Here is a 24,932-nt window from a genome sequence, read left to right as displayed (position 1 = left end):
GGTATGGCTGTTTGTTACTGTCTGTTCTTCTACTTATAGCAAGTCTTGTTGTTGTTCAGATTTTGTCTGTCTAACTTTTTAATCATTGCACTGCTTCTTTTAACACTGGTTTCATCCTGCACTTCTCTGTTGGATCAATCATTTGAATGTTCGGAACTCATTTACTACAAGAGTTGGTGATCATACATCAAGACACACGCTTTCCCTTTACACTTTGATCCCAAATTAGTCCAAGAAAAGTCAAATCAAGCCTTTACATTCAGCTGAATGACAACAGCTTTGTTGATCCCATTAAATGTGTGTGTGATGTTTCAGTGGGCCATACCTTTTTCAGTTTTATCATTGTGTTGATAAGTTTTCTCTCATGTGATGAACAGGATCACATAGCTAAACATCAGTCCTTGTCCAGAGGAAGGTTCAAAGATGAACCTGGTACGATATACCATGAAGCAAGTTCAGCATAGCCAGGCTTTCTTTGCATTAATTTCCCTGACAAACCCTAAAACCCCAGTTGGAGATACTGATTTATTACTGATTTATTACTGATTTATTACTTATTATAACAGTCGTTATAGACTTTCCTAACTCATTATTTCTGCTCCAGGCTCTGTGTGCATATGCATGAAAGGGGTTATTTGACATGCCTTTTGACTCTTCTTCTACACAAAATGGATTAACTGAGTACTGCCAACTCCAGTCAGAGACTTTATTAGTAGAACAGGTGACAGAGATCCATAAAGAATACAAAAAATATAACCATAAATTGCAGAACTCTTGCTGCAAATATAAGTCAATATTTCTCCAAATGATCGCTAATTTGGTAACTTCATCACCACAAGCACACAGAGCAGTAAAAAAAAATCACATATTTATTTTACTGCTCAGCACACTCTCCATCCTTCTGTTTATATCCAAAGTGAGAGTTGTGACTTTATAGATTTAAAGCTGGTCTCCTCCCCAGCTGGACCAATAGTGACACACTTAGCTACATGTTCTCCTTAAACTGCTGTCTTTCCGAGTGTCCAATAATGGGCTTGACAGATAACTGGAATATTTTATGGGAAAAACCAGATGTTATAAGGACAGATGGCATCCATCTCCCCTTAAGCAGAAGATCTTAGAACATCTCACATTTCCAAAACCTGCCCACATTTATTAAAAACCACAAAGTGGTATCTTCAGAATCACATCTCTCCCTTTTGCAGATGATTTGATTTTGTTCGCTTCATCAGGTGGTGGCTTCCAGCACGCACTGGAGAGGTTTGCAGCTGACTGTGAAGCTGTGGGAATGAGAATTAGCACCTCAAAATCTGAGGCCATGGTCCTCATCCAGAAAAGGCTGGATCAGGGATGAGTTGCTGCCCCTACAGGAGGAGTTTAAATATCTCAGGTTCTTGTCCATGAGTAAGGGGAGAAGGGTGGGAAGATTGACAGACAGTTTGGGGTGGCATCTGCAGTGATTCGGGGACTATATTGGTCTGTCACGGTGAAAAGAGAGCTGATCACAAAAGCGAAGCTCTTGATTTTCTGGTCGATCTACGTCCCTACCCTCACCTATGGTCACAGACTCGGGGTAGTGACCAAAAAGGGACAGAACAACTAAGCGACTATAGGACGTCTGGGAGTCTGTTCTTAGGCTGCTGCTGCTGAGACCTAGACCCAGATAAGCAAAAGAAAATCAATGGAAGGATGGGTCTTACTTGGGTTGGCTATAACTCAGGAGGTAGCATAGCTCATCTATTAGGTGGAAGGTTGGTGTTTAAATTCCTGGTTGTTCCAGTCTGCGTACCAAGATTCCTTGGGCAAAATATTAACTCCAAGTTGCTCTGATGCATCCACTGGATAGAAAGTACCCAAGCCCACTAATCCTGTGAAGTAATTTGTATTGGCAATATTTATTTTACAAATATAAGAGATCAGTTTTATAACTAATCCAGATTTGTGTGATGATAACCTAAATATGTGCATTTCTCACACGTTCTGTCATCTTTTAGGGCATCTAGTTTTACTCCAGATGCCAGAAATGAACTTTCTGAGTGCAGTGTTACTATTACAAAGAGGGATAATGATGAAAACCTAAAAATGAGTCACAAGTAGTGACTGTGTCCTTCAGGAGAAATACTTTGATGGAATGAAATGATTGGATGATGGTAGTGATAGAGCCCTCACCATTGGATGTAGTGAGGAGAAGAAGGCAGCACTCCAACTGAAGCCTGCCACAGTTTTCTGCTTCTCCCCTCAGAGTAGAGGAGGAAGGTTGAAGGGGATGGGAGAGAGTGCGGGGGACAGCCATTCATCCTGAACTGAGGGAAGCTTTCCAAATCTCCCCCCTGACATTCTTCTGGGCTCAAAGAAGCCCAGGGACAGAAGTGGGCTAAAACTGGCACAGACCGCCTTGGTGTTGCCAAGGGCAGCCACTTTGCCGAGACGTTGCTGGGGCCCAGTGCTGTTTTGTCTTCCCTTCTCACCTCACTTCCTGGTTTGGAAGTAGGCTGGAGGATCATTAACCGCCAGAGGCACCACATACTATACTGTATGTCCAGACCAACACAACTTCATTCTGTTAGCTCTTTATTCTTCACTGGCAAACAGCGGTGTGGCTTTTCTTATTTCACTAGAGACAAAATCTATTCAGGTTTGTTCTCAGGTTGTAACCTGAAGCAAAGAATGTTCATAGCTGACGTAGTTACACACACCCGTCAGTTAATAAACAGGGTCACACTGTTCCATGTGTGCGCTCCATCGCTACAGTTTACAGAATACCTTTGCGATTAAAATTGTTACATTCTAACTAGTCACTGAATCAGTGGTGTGTTTTTATGTATGAAAGGTGCAAAGTGCAAAAAGTGTCACCCATCAGATTTTATATACAGTTATTGGGAGACCTGTGTAAAGATCAAAAAATTTATTACCGTAGAATCAAAGTTTTACCGAAATCCTCGGTCTATCTCTGCATCATGCTTCCAAGATCAAGTAAACTAACACCTTTTAAGACTTTTTGACTTTTTTAGTTATCGTCAACTGTCTATACCATGAGTAGGCATTTGCAGAATAAATTATTTAATTATACTGATATCTGAAACTTTTTAAAGTACAGGGTATGAAGGATCAACAGAGCTGGAAGAAAAGAATCAGACACTATCACAGCCAACTGTCTAACATACCACTGGGATCAGTTTGTCAAAGACGATTGGCTCAAATGTGTTGCTAATTGAGTCTGATACTGAGATTATAAAGATAGTGTCTGCGTGGCTGTTTAAAATGTGAGCCTAGATCTTATTCATTCATACAAAGTTTTCACAGTTGACCACCATGCACCATTCATTTTACACTTACACATTACACAAAGGCATCTTATTCATAGTATAAGTTATATATTTACACGGTTCTTACACAGCATTTAAACACTTGCCAGATATTGTGTAGGTCTGCCTTACAGTTTCAGTTGCTTTCCTGAGAACATGGATATAGCACATCTAAACACGTGCTGTGGTTTCCTGTATTGGGGCTTAGGCAGAGGTGCCTTTGGGTCCTCTCTTCAGGTTCCCGTCACAGTGTAGTAAGGTTTGGTACCAAAACTACAGTTTAAGAAAAGTTTATCCTCCATTCTACAACATTAACCATATCTCAGTACGTGTCTTTGATTGACTGAGAGATAGATCAATAAAGTCATCTACAGCTAAACTAAGAACTACAGGAAAAATGAAAAGAAGGCAGTAACAAGCGTCAGAAAATAACAAAACTCACAAGCACAAAGATACAAAATAACACCCCAAAGAAAACGATAAAATAACACAGAACATGAATGTTAATCACTTCTCAAAACCTAAAAAGAATTGATGAGCTAAGAGAAAACCAGAAAACCAAGGGCCCCAGACTCAGGGACCATGACAGTTGCTCTGTGTAAATCTATGCATATTTTAGGTGGAGATAATCAGTGACGGTCAACACAAGTTTCTGAAATCTGCTTTTCCCTCACAGAAGCATCTGAAGCTGCTGCACCAACACAAATGAACTTTAATGCCTTTCATCATTTTGTTCTTAGACTGCACTATGGCAACACTGATAATATAAAGTACACAGTTACTACAGTTTAACAGATAATAGGCTGCATAGCACGTTCTATTAGGATACATTTATGATTGTTTTTGTTTTTCAGATTTGTAGACATTTGTTCTGACAAATCTCTGTCTGAGCAATTTCAGGTGTTGAATAACTGTTGTCACATGATTCTTTGTCAGTTTCTCTTCAAATACCAAGGCAGAGTCATCGAACATGACTCAATGTGTTGGCCTACACATCTTCACTGTAATCATATCACTGTAATCACATAAATATACAGTCTGCCATTCTTTAGAAAACATCTTTAGATTCACTGTATGAATCTACTGCATCATGTGAACTAAATATAAGAATGAATCCTCTTAGCTCCAGAATCCTCTTAAGAAGTTTCCATTCTCTCTGCCTGCCTGAGCAGCACCAGACCATTGCAGTGTCAACTCCACTATAAGCGATAAGAGTTCAGTATCAATTTCAGGAACCTTCGGGAGGTTAATAGGAAAGGAATTAAGGAATCAATTTAACAGAAAACCAAATTTACCATTAAGAAACATTTCCCAGTAACACAGTCTGAACTGTCAGTCCTACAAGAATAACTGCCTTCTGTATGGATCCAACTTGAATTGGTTTGTTTCTAGTATGAAATTATTTTTCAGATTGTTGCTGTGTTAAAATGCCTGTGATAATGCCTTCTGAAGTCTCCTATAGTTCAATTCTGTTTTATTTATATAGTGCCAAATCACAAGAGCAGTTGCCTCAAGGTGTTTTACATTGTAAGGTAATAATACAGAGAAAACCTTAACATTCAAATGATGCCCTGTGAGCAAGCTCTTGGTGAAGTGAAGGGATTTAAACCGGAAGAAATGTCTATAAGTCATCAGAGCATTTTGTAAAAGGAAACAAACGAAGCCTAAGCTCTGATTTTCAACTCTCACATGCTGAATCAAAACTGAATTCTAATAGAAAATAGCTGATTTTCTACTTTTTGTTGGGCACCAAACACAAAGGTTACATGTATTTCACTAGTGTCACTTCAATGAGACACATTCGTTCAACAACTTATTGTGTCAGAAAAGAAAAAATATCACTTTCTTTAATCACGAACTGGAATATTTTAATACGCCTCTCTAAAATAAAAAAAAGTGTCACTTTCCTTTGCTGCATCAGTAGAGTTTCAAAATGTAAAAACTGATGGGCTCCATCAGCCTGATGGGCTCCATCAGTCAGCCTGTGACCCTGACTGATGGAGTGATGGAATATAAACACAGCAATGAAGCATGACATTGAACCACTAAAGGTAAAATTTCTGTAATTTGAAATAAAATAACTGTAATTGTAAGATTCTTGGTTAACAACAATAATTAAATTTTACCATTAAAAATATAATTTTGTTTCCTTGTGTAAGGAAGCTTGTGCTTACTGGTGGATTAGCCATTACAGAAACATAGCAAACTATTTTAGTAATTATCAGTGCTGTGCACTAAACCTTATATTAAGCAGCAGTCTGATACATTTTTTAAGCACTCTAATGTGCCACTTTTTAAAATGCAATACTCGTGAGTGCAAAAAGCTGACTGACTTTATTAACCTCTAAGTGCAACTGCAGTGCTGAGTGATCATTCTGTGAGGTCTGATTATTGTTAAATTTAAAAAAAAATATGCAAGAAATGTGTCAGACAGTAGTTAGACACAGCCTGTCTGTTTTAGTGTTACATTAATTTAACAGTTTGTTAAAGAAAACGGAAATGTAAATGGTAAATGGTCTGTATTTGTATAGCGCTTTACTTGGTCCTAAGGACCCCAAAGCGCTTTACACTATACACAATCATCCACCCATTCACACACACATTCACACACAAATGTAGTTAAACTTTAAATCACTTTTTTGTAAAACAACAAATTTTCATTGGTAGCCTGCCACCACAACATCCTGTTTGATCAATGAATAGATAGATGCTCAGCAAAAACTTGGCTTGACAGAGAGAACGTGTGTGTGTGTGTGTGTGTGTGTGTGTGTGTGTGTGTGTGTGTGCGTGTGTGTGTGTGTGCGTGTGTCCAGTCTTGAAATGGTAAATCTGGTGATTTGTATTGTTTTCACTATAAATAACGTAGTGGCCAGAATCAGATACAGATTATTCTATAGAGCGCTGCTGTTGTCTGACTATTAAAAGCACACTAGTGAGTTACACAGTTGTACAGAGTAACATGTACATTCATTAAAAGTGTAAGTGCATTCCCAGGCCTGAGCCTGATTCCACCCACTGCAAAGTCCTGTGAAACGAGCACCAGTGTGGTGGTAGGCCATGGTGGAGGACTGGTAGAAGTATGGATTTCAGCTGTTTGCTCCATTTTATTGGCTAAAAGGATGGGAACATTAAAGCAGCATTAGTTAAAAGGTTCATGTTAGGGTGTTCAAACTACCTTTTATTATTAAAGTATTAGATATTAAATTCATGACATAGTTCCAGTAAATCCCAAGGAGACCAGGTGAACCGATAGTAGGAAGTAGCTTAGGCTTCATGGTGTAAACTGCTGAGTAGCTGTAGCTTAGGAGGTGGAGCAAGTCATCTACTGATTGGAAGGTTGGTGATCCAATTCCTGGGTGCTCCCGTCTCCATTCAAGATACTAACCCCATATTGGTCTCAGATGCATCTGTTGCAATGTGAATGTTACATAAAAAATACTCATGTACAAAAAGTATAGAAAAAATATCCTTTGAGTTCTCGAAAAGAATATAAAAGTCCTATTTACAGTTATTTTATGATATACTATTGGAAAACCACATGTAATACCCAAATCATATGTTACAGAACAAAAACATGGTAAGGACACCCCCCAGCAGGAGTGGTCTCCCCAAGCAGGACAATACTGCTCATGACAGTGTACGAAGGCAACTGCTCAAGAACATCTTGGACGCACAACAAAGAAGCTAAGGCACTATGCTGACATTCAGACTTGTAATATTCTGCTGTGACTTTGCATCTGCTGGATGAATAGGAACATGTCTGATTCACAGAGGCACGGCCCCAAACCTAAACAAACAAAAGGTTCCACAAAGTCATGGTGTCGAATAACACCGGATACCTATCAAATCTTTTTCCATGCTCCTTTGGGTCTGAGCTGCTGACATGTATATAAAGCAAAGGTGTGATTTAATAGTGTGGCTAAACAGTGTGTCTTTATACTGCATACCTATACTATAAGTAATATATCATTTGTTAAAGAGCTGTCTACAGCATGTTTAACAGTGTAAATCAGTACAATGACTCTTTGGAACTATTAGTCTGCATCCTTAATAGTTACTCACCCTCACTCAAGCTTCTATTATGAAATCAGATTGTTTTTAACACAAATTCAACTCAACCAAATGATGTGTGAGCATTTGAAGGTAATGGCCACAATAAAAAAAAATGTGTCCTTCATGGGATAAATGCTATAAACCAACAGCTGCTTCATGAAAATGGAAATTAAATGTATGCGTCATTGCTGACAGAGGGACAAACACAGGGTTGTGATTTCATTTTTCAGATTTTTTAACATCTGAAAAATGAAATCAGATCTGAGTTCTGGACTTTTGGTAGAAGGAAATTGTCCCATTTATGTTTTGATCCAGGCTACAGTTTAACACTTCTGCGTCTTGTTTGTCATATTTTTCTTTTCATGAGGCTCCAAATGTTTTCAGTTGGTGAAAGGCGTGAACTACAGGCAGGCCAGTTCAGAAGCTTGACTCTTTTACCTACAAAGCCATACTGTTGTAACAGATGCAGTATGCAGTTTAGGATTGTCTTGCTGGAATATACAAGGCCTTACCTGAAAAAGCATCATCTGGATGGATCATATGTTGCTCTAAAAACCTGTCAGCAGTGATCCTGTCAATTCTATAGACATTAATGGATTCTTATACTATCAGAGATAGAAGATTTAGACCTGAGCGCTGATAACAAGCTGGATGATCTCTCTGGTCTCTATCATATTGAGACTATCTCTGCAGTCTGTTACATTTTCATATGTATGGGGAATGACCCCCCCAAGGTCATGTCGCGTGGATATTTCTCCTCCTAGGACATGGCGTCCACATATGGGGACATCACATTTTGGGTTGTCAAGATAACAATACTCAGTTTTGCTCTTTCAAATATCTTTCAATTGAGCCATATTGCTCAAAGGGACACAATTGTTGTTTCTCATTTTGTTTTTGTACTCAGGAAAAATGCTGCTGTGTTCAGACACCAAATAAAAAGTTTTCCACATGATTACTCAACCGAAATAGCAAAGAGAAATTAAAAATGCATGCCATGAAAGAGTTTGGGTCTTAGGAGGCTAAGACACTTGATCTGCACTTGTTCCAGTGAGTGTTTGTGTACTTTGTGCGGTACAGGGTTTGGTACAGTATGTGGTTTAGTGTGTGGTGACAGTGTGTGTGGTGGGGAGCCTGTTTCAACAGTCTCGCAGGATTTCTTTTAGCCCTGGCAGGTTCTGGAGACCCCAGCGATATAGGCAATCTGCAGCCGCCTCCACTCACCTGGCTTCCCTCACGAAGGAGCCTGCTATCGCTACAGGTAGCGCCTTGGCCTCTTTGTGGGTGTTGCGGTGCCATCTTTGGCTCTCAGTCCCAGCTCCAGCTGGACGACCAGGACTTTCTGATGAGACTGTCTGTCGACTCTGCAGTCATGTTTGGCCCAGGGACAGCCCAACTCCTGCAACAGGCTCGAGACAGCCACGGTGTTGCACAAGAGATAACAAGTGGCCTGCTCAGGCGCACTGCAATTAGAAGGGATCCCAGGTCTTCCACACACCAGGTGGCTTCTAAGGTTCCAGAATAGGGCCCTGGGGACCTCAAAGGTGGAGACCTTTTACAGACATAGCACCTGCATACACCAGAAACGGGGAGGTATGTGCAGCTGAGGCTCAGCTTTCCTCTGTCCGTTCCCTCTCTGCTGGGCAGCACAGGGTGGCTTGGTCTGCTCTGGGGGTGTATCTCGCGTCGTGCTCATGACCCAGGGCATCCACCTGCAGTTTCCCTCTGCTGGGAGGCCAGGCCTATCCTCCAGCAGCCCCTACCTTGCCCCTGTCCTTGGGCAGGAGACAGTAGGGTGGATATCAGGAGGAGGATGCTGACTCTGGTCTCCACTTCCCTGACATGCCTAGGGCAAAGATGGGAAAAGTGGGTGCCTCACAGGCAATGGTGGATCAGCAGGATGGCTGTAGGACCCTATCTATCCAGTGGCCCCCCCTCTGGCTCCACATATTCTCTGTTTCGGCATTCTGCTGCTTTTGGCCGGGACATTGTGGGAGCTCCCAGTTCGGAGGGACATATTTGTCCCAGGCGAGCGGATATCTGTCCTATCACTTCCCCACAGGGCTCTGGCAGCTGCCTACCCCCTGAGAGGGTGAAATTCCATACTCAGGGCTGCCAGCCCATGTGCTAAAGCTGCAGGAGCCCCGTGCAGATCCACCAGGGCTGCCTACTCCCTTGCTCAGGATTGTTATATTCAGGTGCGTGGTCCACAAGTGGACCCCCAAGAGACTACAGCGGATGCCATCCTGCAGTTCCTGCAGTCCCAGCCAGAGGCGGGCCGTGGCCTCGGTTTCCCCATGGGACCTAGGCTAGGTCCTTGACGCCCTTCAGCACCCTCCTTTGAGCTGCTGGGGGGCACTGACCTGAAGTCGCTGTCCCTGGTAACAACCTTCTGCTGGCCATACTGTCTACCAGATGGATTAGGATCGCTGCAGGTGGTTTCCAGGCACCTGGTCTCCCTGCTGTCCCCTCCCACCTGTCCCAGTCAGTGAGCTTTGCTCGGCTCCCTTCACCAGGGGACAGCTCGGTGCTAGGCTTATGTCAGGCATCATACAATGTTTATTTAGTCACATTGTCCCCACACTAAGATAAGGGTTTTTTGTTGTTTTTTTTGTTTCTTGTGAAAACAGTCGAGATATAAGGTTTACCTTTTACTTTAACCTGAGTTCTAAATCTAAAGCCTAACTGTATTTGAAGACAGGCAAAACAGACTCAACCAGACTTAATCTTGTTTGTCTGTGAGTTTTTAATTAGACTGATTATTTCCTTTGTTCCCTGATTGCCAAGACTCGGGAGAAATATTGGCAATCAACCAAAATGACATCCTCTGATTGGTCGGGGATAAAGCTAGGGTCGACACCTTACACTTCATATGCTAAAGATCTTCTTCACCATGAATCACCGTATCAGACTGTCTACTTCTTGACTGCTGCTGTCATTGTTAGTCCAGTGGTGCAAAAAACTTGACCTGAGTCTTATTAAATATAGTAAACAATATAATATATAACTGTATTTCATTATTTTAGTTACATAATCACAATTACCTATTTTATTACTTTTCACACAAACACATGGAAATATTCAAAGAGGCTCAACAGTAATTGGAATCATCATACAATAATAATAATAAAAAAAACGCAGCTCCACCAAAACACAATGAATTTCAAGGCATTTCAATAGGGGTTAAGGATACCTGCACTGTGGCTGTGCAGCAAACATATGCATGTCCACGTTATCAACAGTGTTTCTGGTCATTTTAACTGAACAAAAGTGAAATAGATTTCTTAACAGCAATTAAATATTTTTTTAAATGTCAAGAGGCTATTAACGTGTCTCTATGAACAAATGGACCTCGACCGCCTGTGATGCAGCTGTAATGTGTTGTGTAGGCTCAGAATGATGTGTCACCACTGCCATCTTGTGGGGAAAAAGTGTAATACAAACTTTTATTTCACTGAATATAACAATATGACATGTTTACACTATGGTGTGGCATGATCGGGTGTAGGAACGATGACTGATCATGATCACGGTGCAGACTGAGATAACATTTTGCAAAGGCTGAACTGTCATCACAATTAATATAAAAACTCCACAGATTAATCATCTGTCACAGAACATAAACCAAAGAGATGATTTTGTTGTTAGCTACAAGAACAGACAAACAAAAGTCAACCTAGAACATAACCTGAGTGAGACGACTACAATATTACTGCACTACACAACATTATAAAACGCAGAGAAAGTGTATTGCTGCAGGAATAAAACGTCTACAATCATCCTGTAAGTCCCACAGGATTCCTTCCTTTGCTTATAACAGCAATTCAGTAACTAGTTTAACCACAAAAAACACGGTTATTTAACACAAGTCTCATTTCATGGATGCAAAGTGTTACATTTGGCCACAAATGTGCACTATTACAGCACAGAGGAGTTTTATTACAGCATTCTAAGTGTAATTACTACAACACATTACACTAGAAATAATTGAAGGCAAAGCTCCCACTCAGTGTTGACTGATTCAGTGCAAATGTTGTTACTGAATATTTTATTAACCAAACACTCAACTGTTTCTAGATCATATTAAATTAGAGATAAGGATTGCAGTTGTGTCATTTAGCTAAATTAAAATCTACCCTTGCTCAATAGTCGGCAAGCTGCACGTAAATAAAATGAATGCAGATATGAAACCGCTATATATGCAATATAAATACATCTTCCACGTATCTTCTGTCCACAGGAATAGACACGATAGCTACAAAATAGTTCCTTCCTCAAGTATGCACTACAGTGTACAATGTAGAAGTGTTGCATACATAAAGGTATCAAGGATCAGCTCGGTAAAAAGAAAGAGCCAGCTCCTCCATTGTGCATCTGTGTGCTGACATGTGGGGCTCAGTGCCAGTTACGCCCAGCAGGGGGCAGTCTCATCCGATACATTACATCAGGCAGCCAGACTTGCACTCATTTCTCAGTGTTTGTGATGGTTCTTAAATATTGCACTACAGTCACAACGGGTGTTCGGGAAGGAGGAAGTGGAATCACGGCTCATCTGCGATCATCTGCGATCATCTGGACGTCAGTCACTACAGGCTACAGATACTCTTCTTCTTTAATGTAGAGGATCTCGTGTGCCGAGCTGGGAACCTGAAAGAAAAGACTGGCCGTCAAAGGCTGAAGAGATGTCTCCATAGAAACTAAATCCAGATATATGAAATAAATTAAAATACACATTTGGTCCCTGACTTCAATGCAATAATTTACTTTTCTTCCCATTCTTAGTAAATATGTACAGCATTTTAATGTAATATGATCTTTTTGGATGTGTCACAATTTCTAAAATGTCCAATATTGTCTGTCACGTGGATGAACCATTTGCACTTTCAGGTAATTGGTAGCTAAACAGAAACAATGTTTAGCTAAGGCTCAGCTTGCACTTACAAAACTGGGAAAGAGACATTTTATACACAAAACCTCTCCAACAGTTTTACACAGTGCTCCATTTTTCTATGTACAGGCTGACTTTCTTAAACCACTCAAATCCACTCGACTGACAGCGTCTGGAAATGTGTGAATGAATTAATCTCTAGACTGGTCCAAAATTTCAACACAGCAATAAAACCCTCAGTTTTAAGTGCTAGTAGCTAAAAACAAAACAAAACACTAAAAATGAAGAAAAATAAACAAAAACTAGCTAAGATATGTGCTGCTGCTTTAGTGAGCTGAGTCAGCCAGTCTAAGGAGTATTTATTGCTTATTTCTGTGACTGTGTATGAAGCACTTGTGCTGTTGTGTTGTTTCATTGTCAATCTCTTCATCTATTAACTGAATTGGAAGCATACATTTAAATCTAAACCTTCAGTACGTAGAAGAGGACAGGACTTTACATTGCCCCTTGGGGATAAATAAAGTCTTTTTGACTTTGACTGAAGCTCCTCATCAGATTTGGTGATACATGGACTGTTGAAACAGTTGAAAGCATATATGATGCTGGCTTGAACTTTGTGTATGTGCTGCTACTGAAGCATCGCTCGTTCTTGCCAGCAGATGGTGCAGCTTGGACTGCAGGTATGAAACTGCTGATGATGTGGCTCTGCTGTTGTCGGCCTGCCTTCACTGACATAATGTGCCCCTTTTTCCATTTAGTGATGCTATGTTTATTAAATGTACTCTTTCCAGATCCTATCTCCTCCATCCAGGATTTAATCAAATGGTAAAAACTGATCAATGTCTTTAACTACCATGCCATTCTGAGTTTACCCTTTTCCAAGCATAACCTGGAAACTGGGCATAGAAATAGATACGACTGTGTTGACTATAAATTTGTTATTGACTGCTACCCGACCCTCCTCCTCCCTCACCTGAAATAAACTTACTACCTTCAGCGGACATGTCCGCTCCTCCTAGCCTGCTGGTAGCACGGTCCACTTCAGTGTTGACAGGCTATCACTCGTGAATTGGAGCTGCTTTTACAGAGCAGGTTACTGCTCAGGACCACAGTCTGGTGACAAAGCAAGAGATGGACTTATTTTAAAGGTAAATAGTTAGAAGTAATACTCTGGCCTTTTTCCAGATCGGACTCAGCCTTCCGATGGGGCTGGCGGGAGCGTGACTGCACATGCAAGTCAGTCATTTTGCGTCGATCAGTGAGTGTATTACTTTATTTAACAGTTATCTATGTGTCTCGCTGTCTTTTATACTTGAATACATCAAGAGTGCGATTAAAAAAACTGTTGGTGGTTTTTGTTCTGCTAAAATATCTTTTAGGTCTTTCTCTACGCAGGAAAAACACTGCACTGCTGTTTAATTGGAAATAATTGGAAAAATGCTGAATACTGAATCTCACAATCTGCTCCACTGACAAATGGTTCCCATTAATGTGCAGTGTACATTTGCTTATTATCAGCTAATACAGTTTTCTTACTCATATTAACAGAGGTTGAATGATTTGGAGTCTACATATATTCTCAGACAGATCATTTAAAAGTCAAATAAATACTAGTGGAGTACGTGATGTAATATAACACCGCTAAACTAAAACTACATTTAAATGCATGCTGCGCTTAATAGATTTGTGGTGTTTGAAAACGAAACCCGGTCACACAGGCCTAGAGGTGGGTCAGTCTTTTCACTACCGAGGATCCCAACTCCAAATGTGGATGACAAATCCTCCAATACCTCTGAGATGGTGACATCAGAGAAGAGGGGGAGGGAGGATGGAGCAGTGAAACAAAAATAAATGGACGTTAATTAATAGATGCATCATTCGAAGTAGAGTATTTGGAGTGCAGCCGAGCTCCTGAAATTCAGATAAATGATCTGCAGTGAAAAATGTTGGTTTTTCTTTGTTACTTTTACAGTGAAGTTCTACATGCTCTGTTTCCGTCGTGTGTCAAACATCTTCAAGTTCCAATACAGCTTTACAGAGTAAAAGGTGAGTCCGGTCTGCATCTTTCATGCAAACTACAAGTTAACACTGCAGTCTTATAACAACCAAAGCAATCAGATGAGGGATTTTATTTGGCTGGTCTCTAGGCCTCTAAGGCAGTGAGCTCGTTCACTATGAACCTGATATTAAATAGTATAATTCTGCTTTCACTATTTAAGCAGTGGAGTTCCTGCCAGGGGAGCTTTTGCTGCTGTTTGTGGATTTGAATTCAGAACCTGACACACAACAGAGATCTGCTTGTTTTTCTGTTCACATTACTTCAAAAAAGGCTTTTTAAAAAGTGCGCTTGAAGGGAAACTCCAGAGCTTTTACACATCAAAGTCTGTTTACAGCTCACTATGTACAGGAGTACTACTGCATGTGTGGAAAAACTTTGTAAAAAGTCATTTGAGGTCCCAGAGGGAGCTGCGTGAAGTCTGACAAATGTCCTCAGGTGATGCCACTGGAGAAGGAAAAGCAAAAGAAATATGGCTGCATTGTGGGTAATGTAGTCACCAAGTTTTGACAAGAAGAAGAATGCATGGAAATGCAAATAAAGATCTTTTTAACTGGATAGGGAATCTGCTAATAATACCAGTGTGAGCGGGGATGTTATTTTCAGCCCACTTACAGCTATTTTGTGTAAAGCAGGCTCAGATCAGCAGAGGCTCTATCTCAATGGGACAGATGTGCAGTGAGCAGGTAGTCAGACTGTTAAGGCCCTTTTCAGAACGTATTACTCCTCACTAGTCCTTCACCACAGAGTGCCGCTCGGCATGAAATCACAGCTGCTTGCTGAGGTTTAGAAACAAATAAACAGGTGAACTGTGGGTTGCTTATGAGAGACAGCATCTGTCACTATGGATACCAACAGCTGTCCTGATTGTTCAGCGGTGAGGTAATGCAATTATTCTCTGGTTTACTCTACAGACTATACATAACCCTTCCACTTATACTAAGTCCATGTGTACCTGGTTGACTCCTCCCACTACCAGGAGGCGGTCTCTGATGACGATAGAAGAAGCGGAACATCTGGGGAAGTTCATTGGAGCCAACCTTTCCCACTTCTTCTTCTGAGCATGAAAGGCCTCCACAGTGTCTAGTGCTGAAGGCTCATGACCTAAAGAATGGAGAAGAACAGCTCAGCTAATAATCTCTATGCTTTATTCTAGTCCTCTATACATCCAGTTTACAAACCTAAGACTAAAATGTATTTAGTCTGCAACCCACGTCCATCCCAACATGTCCTTTCCTTCTGTTTCTGACTGAATGTCTTATCTGTGTCACTGATGGCTGCTCTGTACTGTGTTGGGATCTTCTTACTGCTGTCCTGGTATTTGGCTTTTCATGTATGCATGTGGAAGGGCATGGAGGTCCCACAAGAGAGCCATGCCAGTATAAAATACAGTATACATTACTGCAAATGGAGATAATAATCTTCCCTTGATTGTTACAGTAAAATGTATCAAATGTTTGAACTTGCTTGTGAGGCCTTGTTATACTTGCTGGTGTGCAGGAGATTTCTCAGGGGGAAACTCATGTTTACAGAGAAGTTTCAGGATTTTGCTTAGTTAACAAAACTGCCACTGATAATTTATTCAGACTATCTAAAGCCCAGCAATCCAAAGTGTTCAGGCAGTAAAAAGTGATCACAAATCATCAAGTCCTTGTGTGTAGGTTTTTCAATCAAGCTGATCAGCAGAAATTAGTTTGCAGTTCATCTCTCTTACCAAGTCCTCCTGCGACCACCATCCGTCCACGCAGGAAGGCAGCAGCAAAGTCAGCTCTCTTTGTTTTCATCGCCACTGTCTCCTCTGACTTCAGCCAGGTGCCTGAAAAAAGGGAAAGGATAACAAGCGACAGCTGGGGTGAGCATGTTTGTGTGTGTGCACAAGCTCATAAAGTAGATGAGGTGAAGTCTGGTGGCACCGTAGTCCACCTTCAGCGAGATAGGATGCTGCTGAGTTTTCAGAGGATGACCTACCCAAACAGGTCACCCACAAGGCAGCTGCAGCCAGGACAAGGATCACACACACACAGGCAACAAGGACAGAAAAAGGTTATAACGAATTCAAAGTACAGGAACGGAGAAAAGGAGGGTCAAAATAATGTTGGGAGGGAGTCTAGTTGAATGTGTGTTAGGACACTGAAAAAGTCAAAAAGAAAAAACATTTATCATTTGGGCTGACGCTGCCGGAAACATTGGCTCAAATTTTGAGAATACTCCTTTAGGGAACCACATGCAGTAATTCAAAGCTCCAACATCCACTCGACAGCAACCTGGCAAACCAGCAGATAGCCGTCATATCATCATATTTCACTGCAGAGCTGGTAAGGTATGTTGCCAAGCTTTCAAGTTGCTGGGAGACTTTGTTCTGCTTCAGTCCTCAGTGCATCTAGGAGGCCTTATTGGGCTGTAGCTCAGGAGGTTGGTGGAGCAGGTCATCTGCTGATTGGAACATTGGTGGGTCCATCCCTAGCTCCCTGCCTGTATGCCAAATATCCTTGGGCAAGAAACTAACCCCAAGTTGCTCTCCAATGCTTCCATCGGAGTATGAATGTTAGTCGGAAAACACTGAAAACAGTGATATGGCATGCAGTGAGTAGAAAAGCACTATATAAGAATCAGTCCATTTACCATCTACACATATATTTATAATTGTGGTTGGTATGGTCTGAATGTATACTAACCATTCAGACCATTTAACCAGATCCCTTTTAAATTTAACACTTATTACTTATGTAACAAAATTACATGTAATCAAATGACTTAAAGTCAGCATTTTGGACACATTTGTTTGATTGTGTCAGTAACACCACTGCATTCAAAACTGAAGCCTGACTGCTGGGAATTGAACGCAGGTGCAGGGTTAATTGAGCGCTAATTCTTATCCACCATCAAACAGCTATTGGCAGCTTTAATCCTAAAATATTGGTAACAACATTAAAATCATCAGACAGGTCACAGGTGGGAAAGACTTTATAATTTAATCTCCTTAATCACCAAAACTTAAGACGTACAGTGTTTTCTTCAGTGCTGTCTGATGTGGTTGGCTCGTGGAAGTGACATCTGCGGCACTCACGATGATAAAATGTGTAGTTGATAGTAACAGGAAATGGAAATTCAGCCATGAAAACAATGTTTCTCTTTCCCCAACAGATTCTGCAAAAACTTCTCATTTTACTTTCAGGCTTTGTTGCTGCCAAGCTTTGTTTATCTGAAGAAAACCCAGACAGGAGAAAACCGTGACAGAGGAAGACAGATAACTTCATTAGGGAGTGAAGGAAAGCGAGGGAGAATTAAAAAGATAGAGACAGAACAGGAGAGAAAAGGAATGTCTTACACTTTATCTTTGTCTATCTCACCTTTCTTCACTCTCTGCTTTTTCTTTGCACTTGTTTTTTCCCCCATTCTCCTTCTTTACCTTCTCTTCCGCATTGCCTTGTTCCTACCATTTTTCTTTCTCCTTTCTCTCTCTCTCCCTTTCTTCCTACTCAATCTTTTTAAGAGGTAGAGACAAGGTCGAGAGCGACAAACAGAGGTAGAGAATGAAAACGAGATAAGAAGCCAGATGGTGAGTCTTGCTGTGTGTTGCAGCAGTGTGTAATGAAGAGCCGTGCTTCTCTTTCCAGCCTGGTTAAGTTAAACTAAAGGGAACAGAGCAGAGATCACAGCTGGCCGTCCACTCTGTTCTGTTTTCTCCATAGCAAAAAAATCCTGTCTTGGTGTTGAACATCATCTGTGCAATTCAAAAAATCCCAGAAGTTATTTATAGTCAGGAATCAGGTTAGACCACCAAAACATGGTTGTAATGTTGAATAATGTGATGCATAATAAGCAGACAAGCAATGTTACTTTAGCTTCTTTATGTCGCTTATTATCAAAATTGCTTGTTAAAAAATGTTCACACACAATCACAGCTTTAAGGCTGTATGTGAGTCATTTCATAACACTAATGTCCAACAGACTTGGATCAGATGTTAATGGAGCTTTAGTGTTCCAGCTCTACAGTACAAAGTCAGTGCAAATTTCAATAGCCTGACTGAGCTTTCTTGCTGAAACCATTGATACTCAGGTACTAATCACGACTAAAAACAGCTACTGGATTAAATACTTATTTGCAACAGTATTGATATCAAGAGTGGCGCCTCTGCCTCCTCCAGCTGACATACAAACACATAAACAGTAGCCAGCAATTACTGACAGTCACACTAGCAATCTATTATTATTAAAGTAGTACGATTAATAGACAGTGTTCATTAAACAGGATAATACAGTTATATGTGTCTACAGCGTTATGTTTCTCTTTAAGTACCAGATTGAGGCAGGAAAAACTCTCCCAGCCACTAACGACAGCCTCACCAACTCTATTTGATCAGCAATGAGACATGACGAGCGCGGGACAACCTCTGACAACCTCACAATATTGTTTTTTCAATTTGTTGTTATTTTATTTTATTCTTTTGGGCTGTACTTATGTTATTGTATTTTTTGGCACTATGTCAGACAACTTAAGTACAGTCCTGTGACTGACATTCTTGTTATTGGTGGTTTGGCTGTATTCAGGAGGTCGAGCAGGTCATCCAGTGATTTTAAAGTTGGTGGTTTGATTCCTGGCTGCTCTGTGGCAGCATGCCAGAGAATCCTCAGGCAAGAAACTAACCCAAAGTTGCTCTTCGATCATTGAAGTGTGAACGTTAGATCGACAACACTTAGGCATAAAAAAAGTGCTTGTATGAATGGGTGAACGAGGCATGGTGTAAAAAGTGCTTTGAGTCCTCCACGAAAGTAGAAAAATGCCATATAACATCCAGACCAGTTACTATTTTTATCTTTGTATTAAGAAAAAAACATTCTTCCCCTGTGGTGTCAAAATGGCATCAGGTGGTCTAAGTGTTGGTACTGGGTTTGATATTCTAGTATTGTACCAACCCTACCAGTGCAAAGACATCTGAAGCAGATTATTTCCTGCTGTTTGCTGCATGTGAGAAAGGACAGTTGTGGAAAATATCCTGACCTGATTCACCAGAAATTGTCCAAAGCAATATCTGAAAACTGCTTGATTTTTGCATTGTGAAAGATTCTGGATGTATGCTCTGAATCATCGACATTTAAGCTGCAGCAACAGAGACTTTTGATTAAACTAAACCTTAAGAAGATTAGTTATTTTGGTAATTGATGGTAATTTAGTCCAGTAATACTGGGTCATTTTTGTAGGATGTATTTTGAAATATTATATAACAAAAGTGCTGTATGACAGCAAAACAACCTCATGTAGTGATATGTAAATCTTCTTTACAAAACTTGGGCTAATTTCAATTAATGGCCAAATGAAAAGAAAACGAGCCACTTCAGAGCACAGTGCATTTCCTGTGTCTGCTTTTTATTTTTAGCGGTTGAATAAAAATATCTCTTGTCACTGCACTACATCGTCTGTTAAAGACTTCATTACAGGGCAGTTCTATAACCTCGTCTTTGATGTTTTCTTCTATATTTGTATTCATAAAAACAGGCATCAATCTAGAAAGAATTCAGACAGTAATAGCTGATTTTCAAAGAGTGCTTACAGTGTTGCAGGCTGGGTTTTTGTCTTTAAATTACAGCTGTGTCAACATATCCTTCTACAGACTTGTGGTTCAATCCTTTGAGACTGAGCTGCAACTGCAGGCCTCGTTCCTATTTGCTTTGGAGGGATTACACAAGACTTCACGCCAAGATTTTCTTTGTAGGATGCGGGGAAAACACCAGCATGCATTATTCTCCTCTGGTGGGAGACTGCAGAGGAGAATAAAGAGGCGAGAACGAGAGAAAACACAGAGAGAGGATTTCAGATAGAGAGAGAGTGAGACAATGGAATGAAGGAGATGAAGCGATTCTCTGAAGACTGGGCTTTGTAGTCTGTGTGGTGGTAATTTCGTCTGTGGCTCTCCTCTGTAATTGTCCCTCATGATTAAAACTAGAAAGGGATGGTGATTGGTTCTCGCTCTTTGATAGCTTGCGTATGTCACATTTGAAATCTTACAGACTGCTGACCGCAGAGATGATCCTTTTGGACAGAATGTATCTCACTATGATGTTCTGTCATTTCTAATAATTACAAGCTGGTCTAAGAAGGCAGTCCACTTTTGCTCTATTCTCATTTCTGCTTCATTTCATCTGCTTTGTTATTTTTTAGTCCCTTCTGTTTTTTTAAATTATCTCAAGCGGGACATAAATCACAGTCACAACATGGGAGTTCGTTTGTTATAAGTAGGTCTCGGGGGGACTGCATCATTTGTGGTTATTGTTCATGTTGCCTGAGCTGTACGAGCTTTAGCAGAACAAAGGAAAGTGCTGCTTTGTTAGATGCAGTAAAAGCAGCAGAATTCATTATTCCAGCTGAAGGTTTGTAACAGAAAAGCAACTGAATTTGAAATTTTCAATCACACTGAAACACCAGCTGAGGTTTATCTGTAGCTCACAGCTTTTGTGCTTACTGAAGATTTAAACTTTTACCATTGGTGAAGACTCAAGCACAAATCTCGACTTATTATTTGGTTAATTTAGGAAGAATCAAGAGGTTTATTGTCATGTATGCCGCACAGCAGTGGTGCTTAGCAATGACATTTTTACTTTATGAGTTCCCCACACACAAATAAATGAAAATAAATAACTAAACTAAACAAAAAATAAAATAAAATTCAATACAAAATACTATACACACAAGGCTAGAGTGTAGTCAGAATATAAATTGCGATTAGTATGCAAACTACTTTAATTCAAAGACATTCAGAATGTTTTAGCGTTGTTATATAAACTGTATTATTTAATAACATTTTATAAGTGACAGTAGGAATCAAACAAACATAGAAAAAGGTGTAGGCCACACCTACTACTACCAGAAATATTAATCTCATTTCAGTGCTCTTTTTATGTCCTCTTTTCTGTCTCCTTCCACCGTCTCTCCTCACCGTTCTAACTGACCCATGGCAGATGGCTGAGCCTCCCTGACCTTGGTTCAGTTAAATGAGAGTTCTTCCTCCCCACCATTGCCAAGTGAACAGGCACCTTACAAAGTTGTTGTCAACTGATGTGATATAAATAAAGCTGAAGCTGAAAAGCTGATTGGACGGTTCATATCCAGGCTGAGAAGCCCACAGATGTTGTTTTTCCACCCAAAGTAACTTTTTCCCTTCAGGTTCTCGTATGTCTGCATTTCTGCTGCAGCGAAGATCCGTAAAGATTAGACAAGTTAGTCAACTGACGTAGTGACAACTGTGTTTACTAGCAGGATTATAAAAACATAACAACCACATTAAATCTCGGCTGTCTGCATCTCTTTTTCTGTTCTCCGATTTCATCACTTTGTTTTTGTTAACATCACTCTCTCTCTCTGTGTTCACTTTCTAGCTTGCTTAACCACCGCCACTCATCTCTCTCTTTTATTTTCACTCACTCTCTTTCTCTAAAGCTAAATCTCTCAGGATTTCACCAAAGTCATATTAAGCAAAAAAACAAGAAAGATGACTCGAGTCATCCAGCACAACAACACTATTGATTTACCACCGGGCAACAAACTGTTTTGAAAGCTCAGTCGCTGCTAACCAGCTAGTTCTACATTGTCCAAAGTAGGGAGACATGAGATTCAGGTTGGTACTGTTAATGTTCCTTGTGTTGAACTGAAGTCATTCTTTTCCTTTGGAGAGCCACTGTTAATAGGGGACCAACGCTGGAGCTCAGTGGGAATGCACAGCAGGAGAAGCACTACCACAACCTGCTGCAGTTCTAGACTGTAATGTTGGGGTCCATCTATAGTATAAAGAACGTACTGGAGAGGCATCTGCTCATCATTCTGTTAAAATGTATTGCTTATTAATAGGTTTTAAAAAACATGTTAGCCTCACTGGATTGCACAGTGGTTAAGACTGTTGCCTCACAGCAAGAGAGCCCTAAAGGCAAAATGGGGTCCAGGTTCGTATTAGCAGCTGATGACAGCTGACTGGAATTCTTTGGGAAATTGTCTTGTTTCTGTAAGGTATCTGGATATTTTTAATTGCATCTTGGAATGGATGTTTAACCAATCATCCTCAAGAGTTAGTCTCAGAGTTTGTCACCTTTAGTTTAGCGTATCTTTGCACAAATCATTTATTTGAACAATTCTGTTTCATAGAACTGCTGTTAAACGATCTCCGATAGCTCGCCATCATCAGCTGCACCTCACCTCAGCACATCTCTGCTGAAGTTCAAACACCAGCAGTTCTGCAGCCAAGTATCACCTCACAAGCAGGGATTGTAAGAATGCTACATAAACTTAAGTTAGAGGATATTTTTCAAGTTGAATTCCATTAAAAATTGCTCCAGTAGCTCCAGGACCCTTGCAAAATATTTAAACAGCTTTTTGTCCAGTTTCTAAGACATGAGCCTGGGCCTTTACCCTTAGCAACACTGTTAAAGTGAGATGAATGGAATTTTCTTTGTGTGGTGCACAACACTGAAATCAACTACTTTGGAAACTAAACAAAAAACATGAAAAAACCTAAACTTCGAAAAATAAACTGTCCATATCAGGAGTTACCACTTGAAGAAAGTGGGAAAAATATTTCCTGAGTAATTTGGGTGCAACATTACTCAGGCAGCATGGTTGCCTCACAGCAAGAGGGTCCTGAGTTCAACTCCACCATCAGGACGGGGTCTTTTTGTGTGGAGTTTGCATGTTCTCCCCATATTTGCTTGGATTCTCTCCAAGTGCTCCAGCTTCCTCGCACAGTCCAAAGACATGCAGTTAGTGGGGATAGGTTAATTGGAAACTCTAAATTGCCCATAGGTGTGAATGTGAGTGCGAATGGTCGTCTATGTGTCAGACTGGTGACCTGTCCATTGTGTACCCTCCCTCTCATCCCAAGACAGCTGGGATAGGCTCCAGCCACCCCCGCGACTGAAAAGGATAAGTGGAAGAGAATGCATGGGTGGAATTTGGGTGAACTGACACCTTAAATATTTTTTCTAAAACCAAAATGTGTCATTTTCAGGCAATTTTCTTGCCACAGCTTCGTTCTTTGCATTTCCTTTGTACTTGTTGCGTCTTGCCCACATTGCGACATTTGCTAACAGGCGTGTGTCTTAATACTGGCAATATGAAATGGAACAGTAATACAATATCACTGTGTGACAGCAGATTGCATGGTGTGTGTGTATGTGTGGAGAGATACTGCTGCAGATGGATGATAAAGCAATCTGTTTCTGGATCTTGTAATTTAAAGTGCTTCTCATCCCCAACCCTCCCTCAGCAGCTCATCTCCCATCTCATCTCCACCAAAATTAGATTGGAGAAACGGGGTATGGCTGTGTGTGTGTGTGTGTGTGTGTGCGTGTGTGTGTGTGTGTGTGTGTGTGTGTGTGTGTGTGCGTGCACGCACGTCTGCCTGTATCAGTATCAAGCGTTTGTGTGTGTTGGAAGTTATTTTATTTTCATCTTTCCTCTTCTATCTGTCACACATAAGGCAAACTTTCTCCCCATTATCATACATTAACATTATCACGCCCATGTTCTGCTTTATTCGGCTTTCATTCGACCGATCCCAAAGTGTGACCACTTTTCCAGCTGTCTAAAATGACTTATTGATTTTTCTTCTCCCTTTTCTCCTTCTGGTCTCTTCTCAATTTGTTCACCTGTTACTCTGGGGTGCCTTTGCTGGATAGAGGGATAAGTCATGTCACTGTGTTTAGGGACATGGAGTGTGCACAGAATAAAGCAAGGAAAGAAACCAGCTATCTGCACGGTGAGGTTGATGTTAATCACTGCTTTGTAAGAGAGCAGGCTCTAATTGAAGAGGGACGCAATTGCAAAAACGAGATAATGATTTTTATTTTTGGGTAGAAGACTTGATGAAACCTCTGAGTGCTATGAAAACATCCCTCATGTATCAAGCTGAAGTCAAGCGGTGCTCAGTCCTCCAGTCTTCATTCTGCTCTGTAGGAATTAACATTTCTTTTCTTTTTTGAAAAGTAAAATAAAGACAGGAATTAGCTGCAATCAGCTGATTTCAGTTTGTGTGCAGGGAGGACAAACAGCATGATAACACAAAGCTAACAAAGATCCCAGAAGAATGTTAAAGCTGAGCAAATGCTAAATTGAGCCGGAACCTTCAAAGTCTGTGTGTTCTGCCTTCAACAGCTTTCAATGGTTTTCTGTAGACACTATAAAATATCCTATGTGTCCTCATTAGGATAGGGATTTGTGTTAGCTTTTGGGACTGTAGCATTGGGTTTATATTATTAACTCTTCATTATATGAGAGTGCATTGCAGAGCATGTTATGGAGTAATGTGGAAATAAGTGAGTAGTGTAATGAATTACTTTAATAGACAGATACCGCCTGACTGTTAGTTGTCAGCTAGCAGTCAGCCACTGGGAGTCTGTCCTCTTATCTACTTTCCACTTTAAATACGTCGTTTCACTCAGTTGCAGACTAGAATAGTTAGCTATAGATGATTTACTCAGTATAATTCTAGAGTCTTTACCTAATATATATATAAAGCGCATTAAGGCCACTGTTTTGATTTGGAGCGATATAAATAAAACTGAATTGAATTTCATATTCTTTTGCTAGGTTTTGTTGTAAATCTCTTCACTGATTAAAATACAAAAACTTTGATTCAAGTTTTGA

The 24,932-nt window shown here is 40.5% G+C and overlaps 1 protein-coding gene across 4 annotated transcripts in view; it reads right to left on the bottom strand.

The window, feature by feature from the left end:
• Positions 1 to 10,776: 10,776 nt before the first annotated feature.
• The window catches only part of klhdc8a (kelch domain containing 8A), a 55,770-nt gene continuing 41,614 nt past the window's right edge, over positions 10,777 to 24,932 (bottom strand). For all 4 annotated transcript variants that reach the window (XM_084927474.1, XM_084927473.1, XM_084927478.1 and 1 more), the window contains 3 exons: positions 16,017 to 16,118; positions 15,258 to 15,406; positions 10,777 to 12,005 (listed from right to left, as the gene is read on the bottom strand). In XM_084927474.1, the coding sequence (XP_084783600.1) occupies positions 11,952 to 12,005; positions 15,258 to 15,406; positions 16,017 to 16,118 (305 nt within the window). In that variant the 3' untranslated portion in view covers positions 10,777 to 11,951. The remainder of the gene's footprint in view (positions 12,006 to 15,257; positions 15,407 to 16,016; positions 16,119 to 24,932) is intronic.

This window comes from Perissodus microlepis, chromosome 5, assembly GCF_051167445.1.
Source record: "Perissodus microlepis isolate ML-2025 ecotype Zambia chromosome 5, ASM5116744v1, whole genome shotgun sequence".
In the NCBI taxonomy this organism is placed as follows: domain Eukaryota; kingdom Metazoa; phylum Chordata; class Actinopteri; order Cichliformes; family Cichlidae; genus Perissodus; species Perissodus microlepis.
The sequence above is the reverse complement of the archived record's forward strand: the minus strand, read 5'-3'. Positions and strand labels throughout refer to the sequence as shown.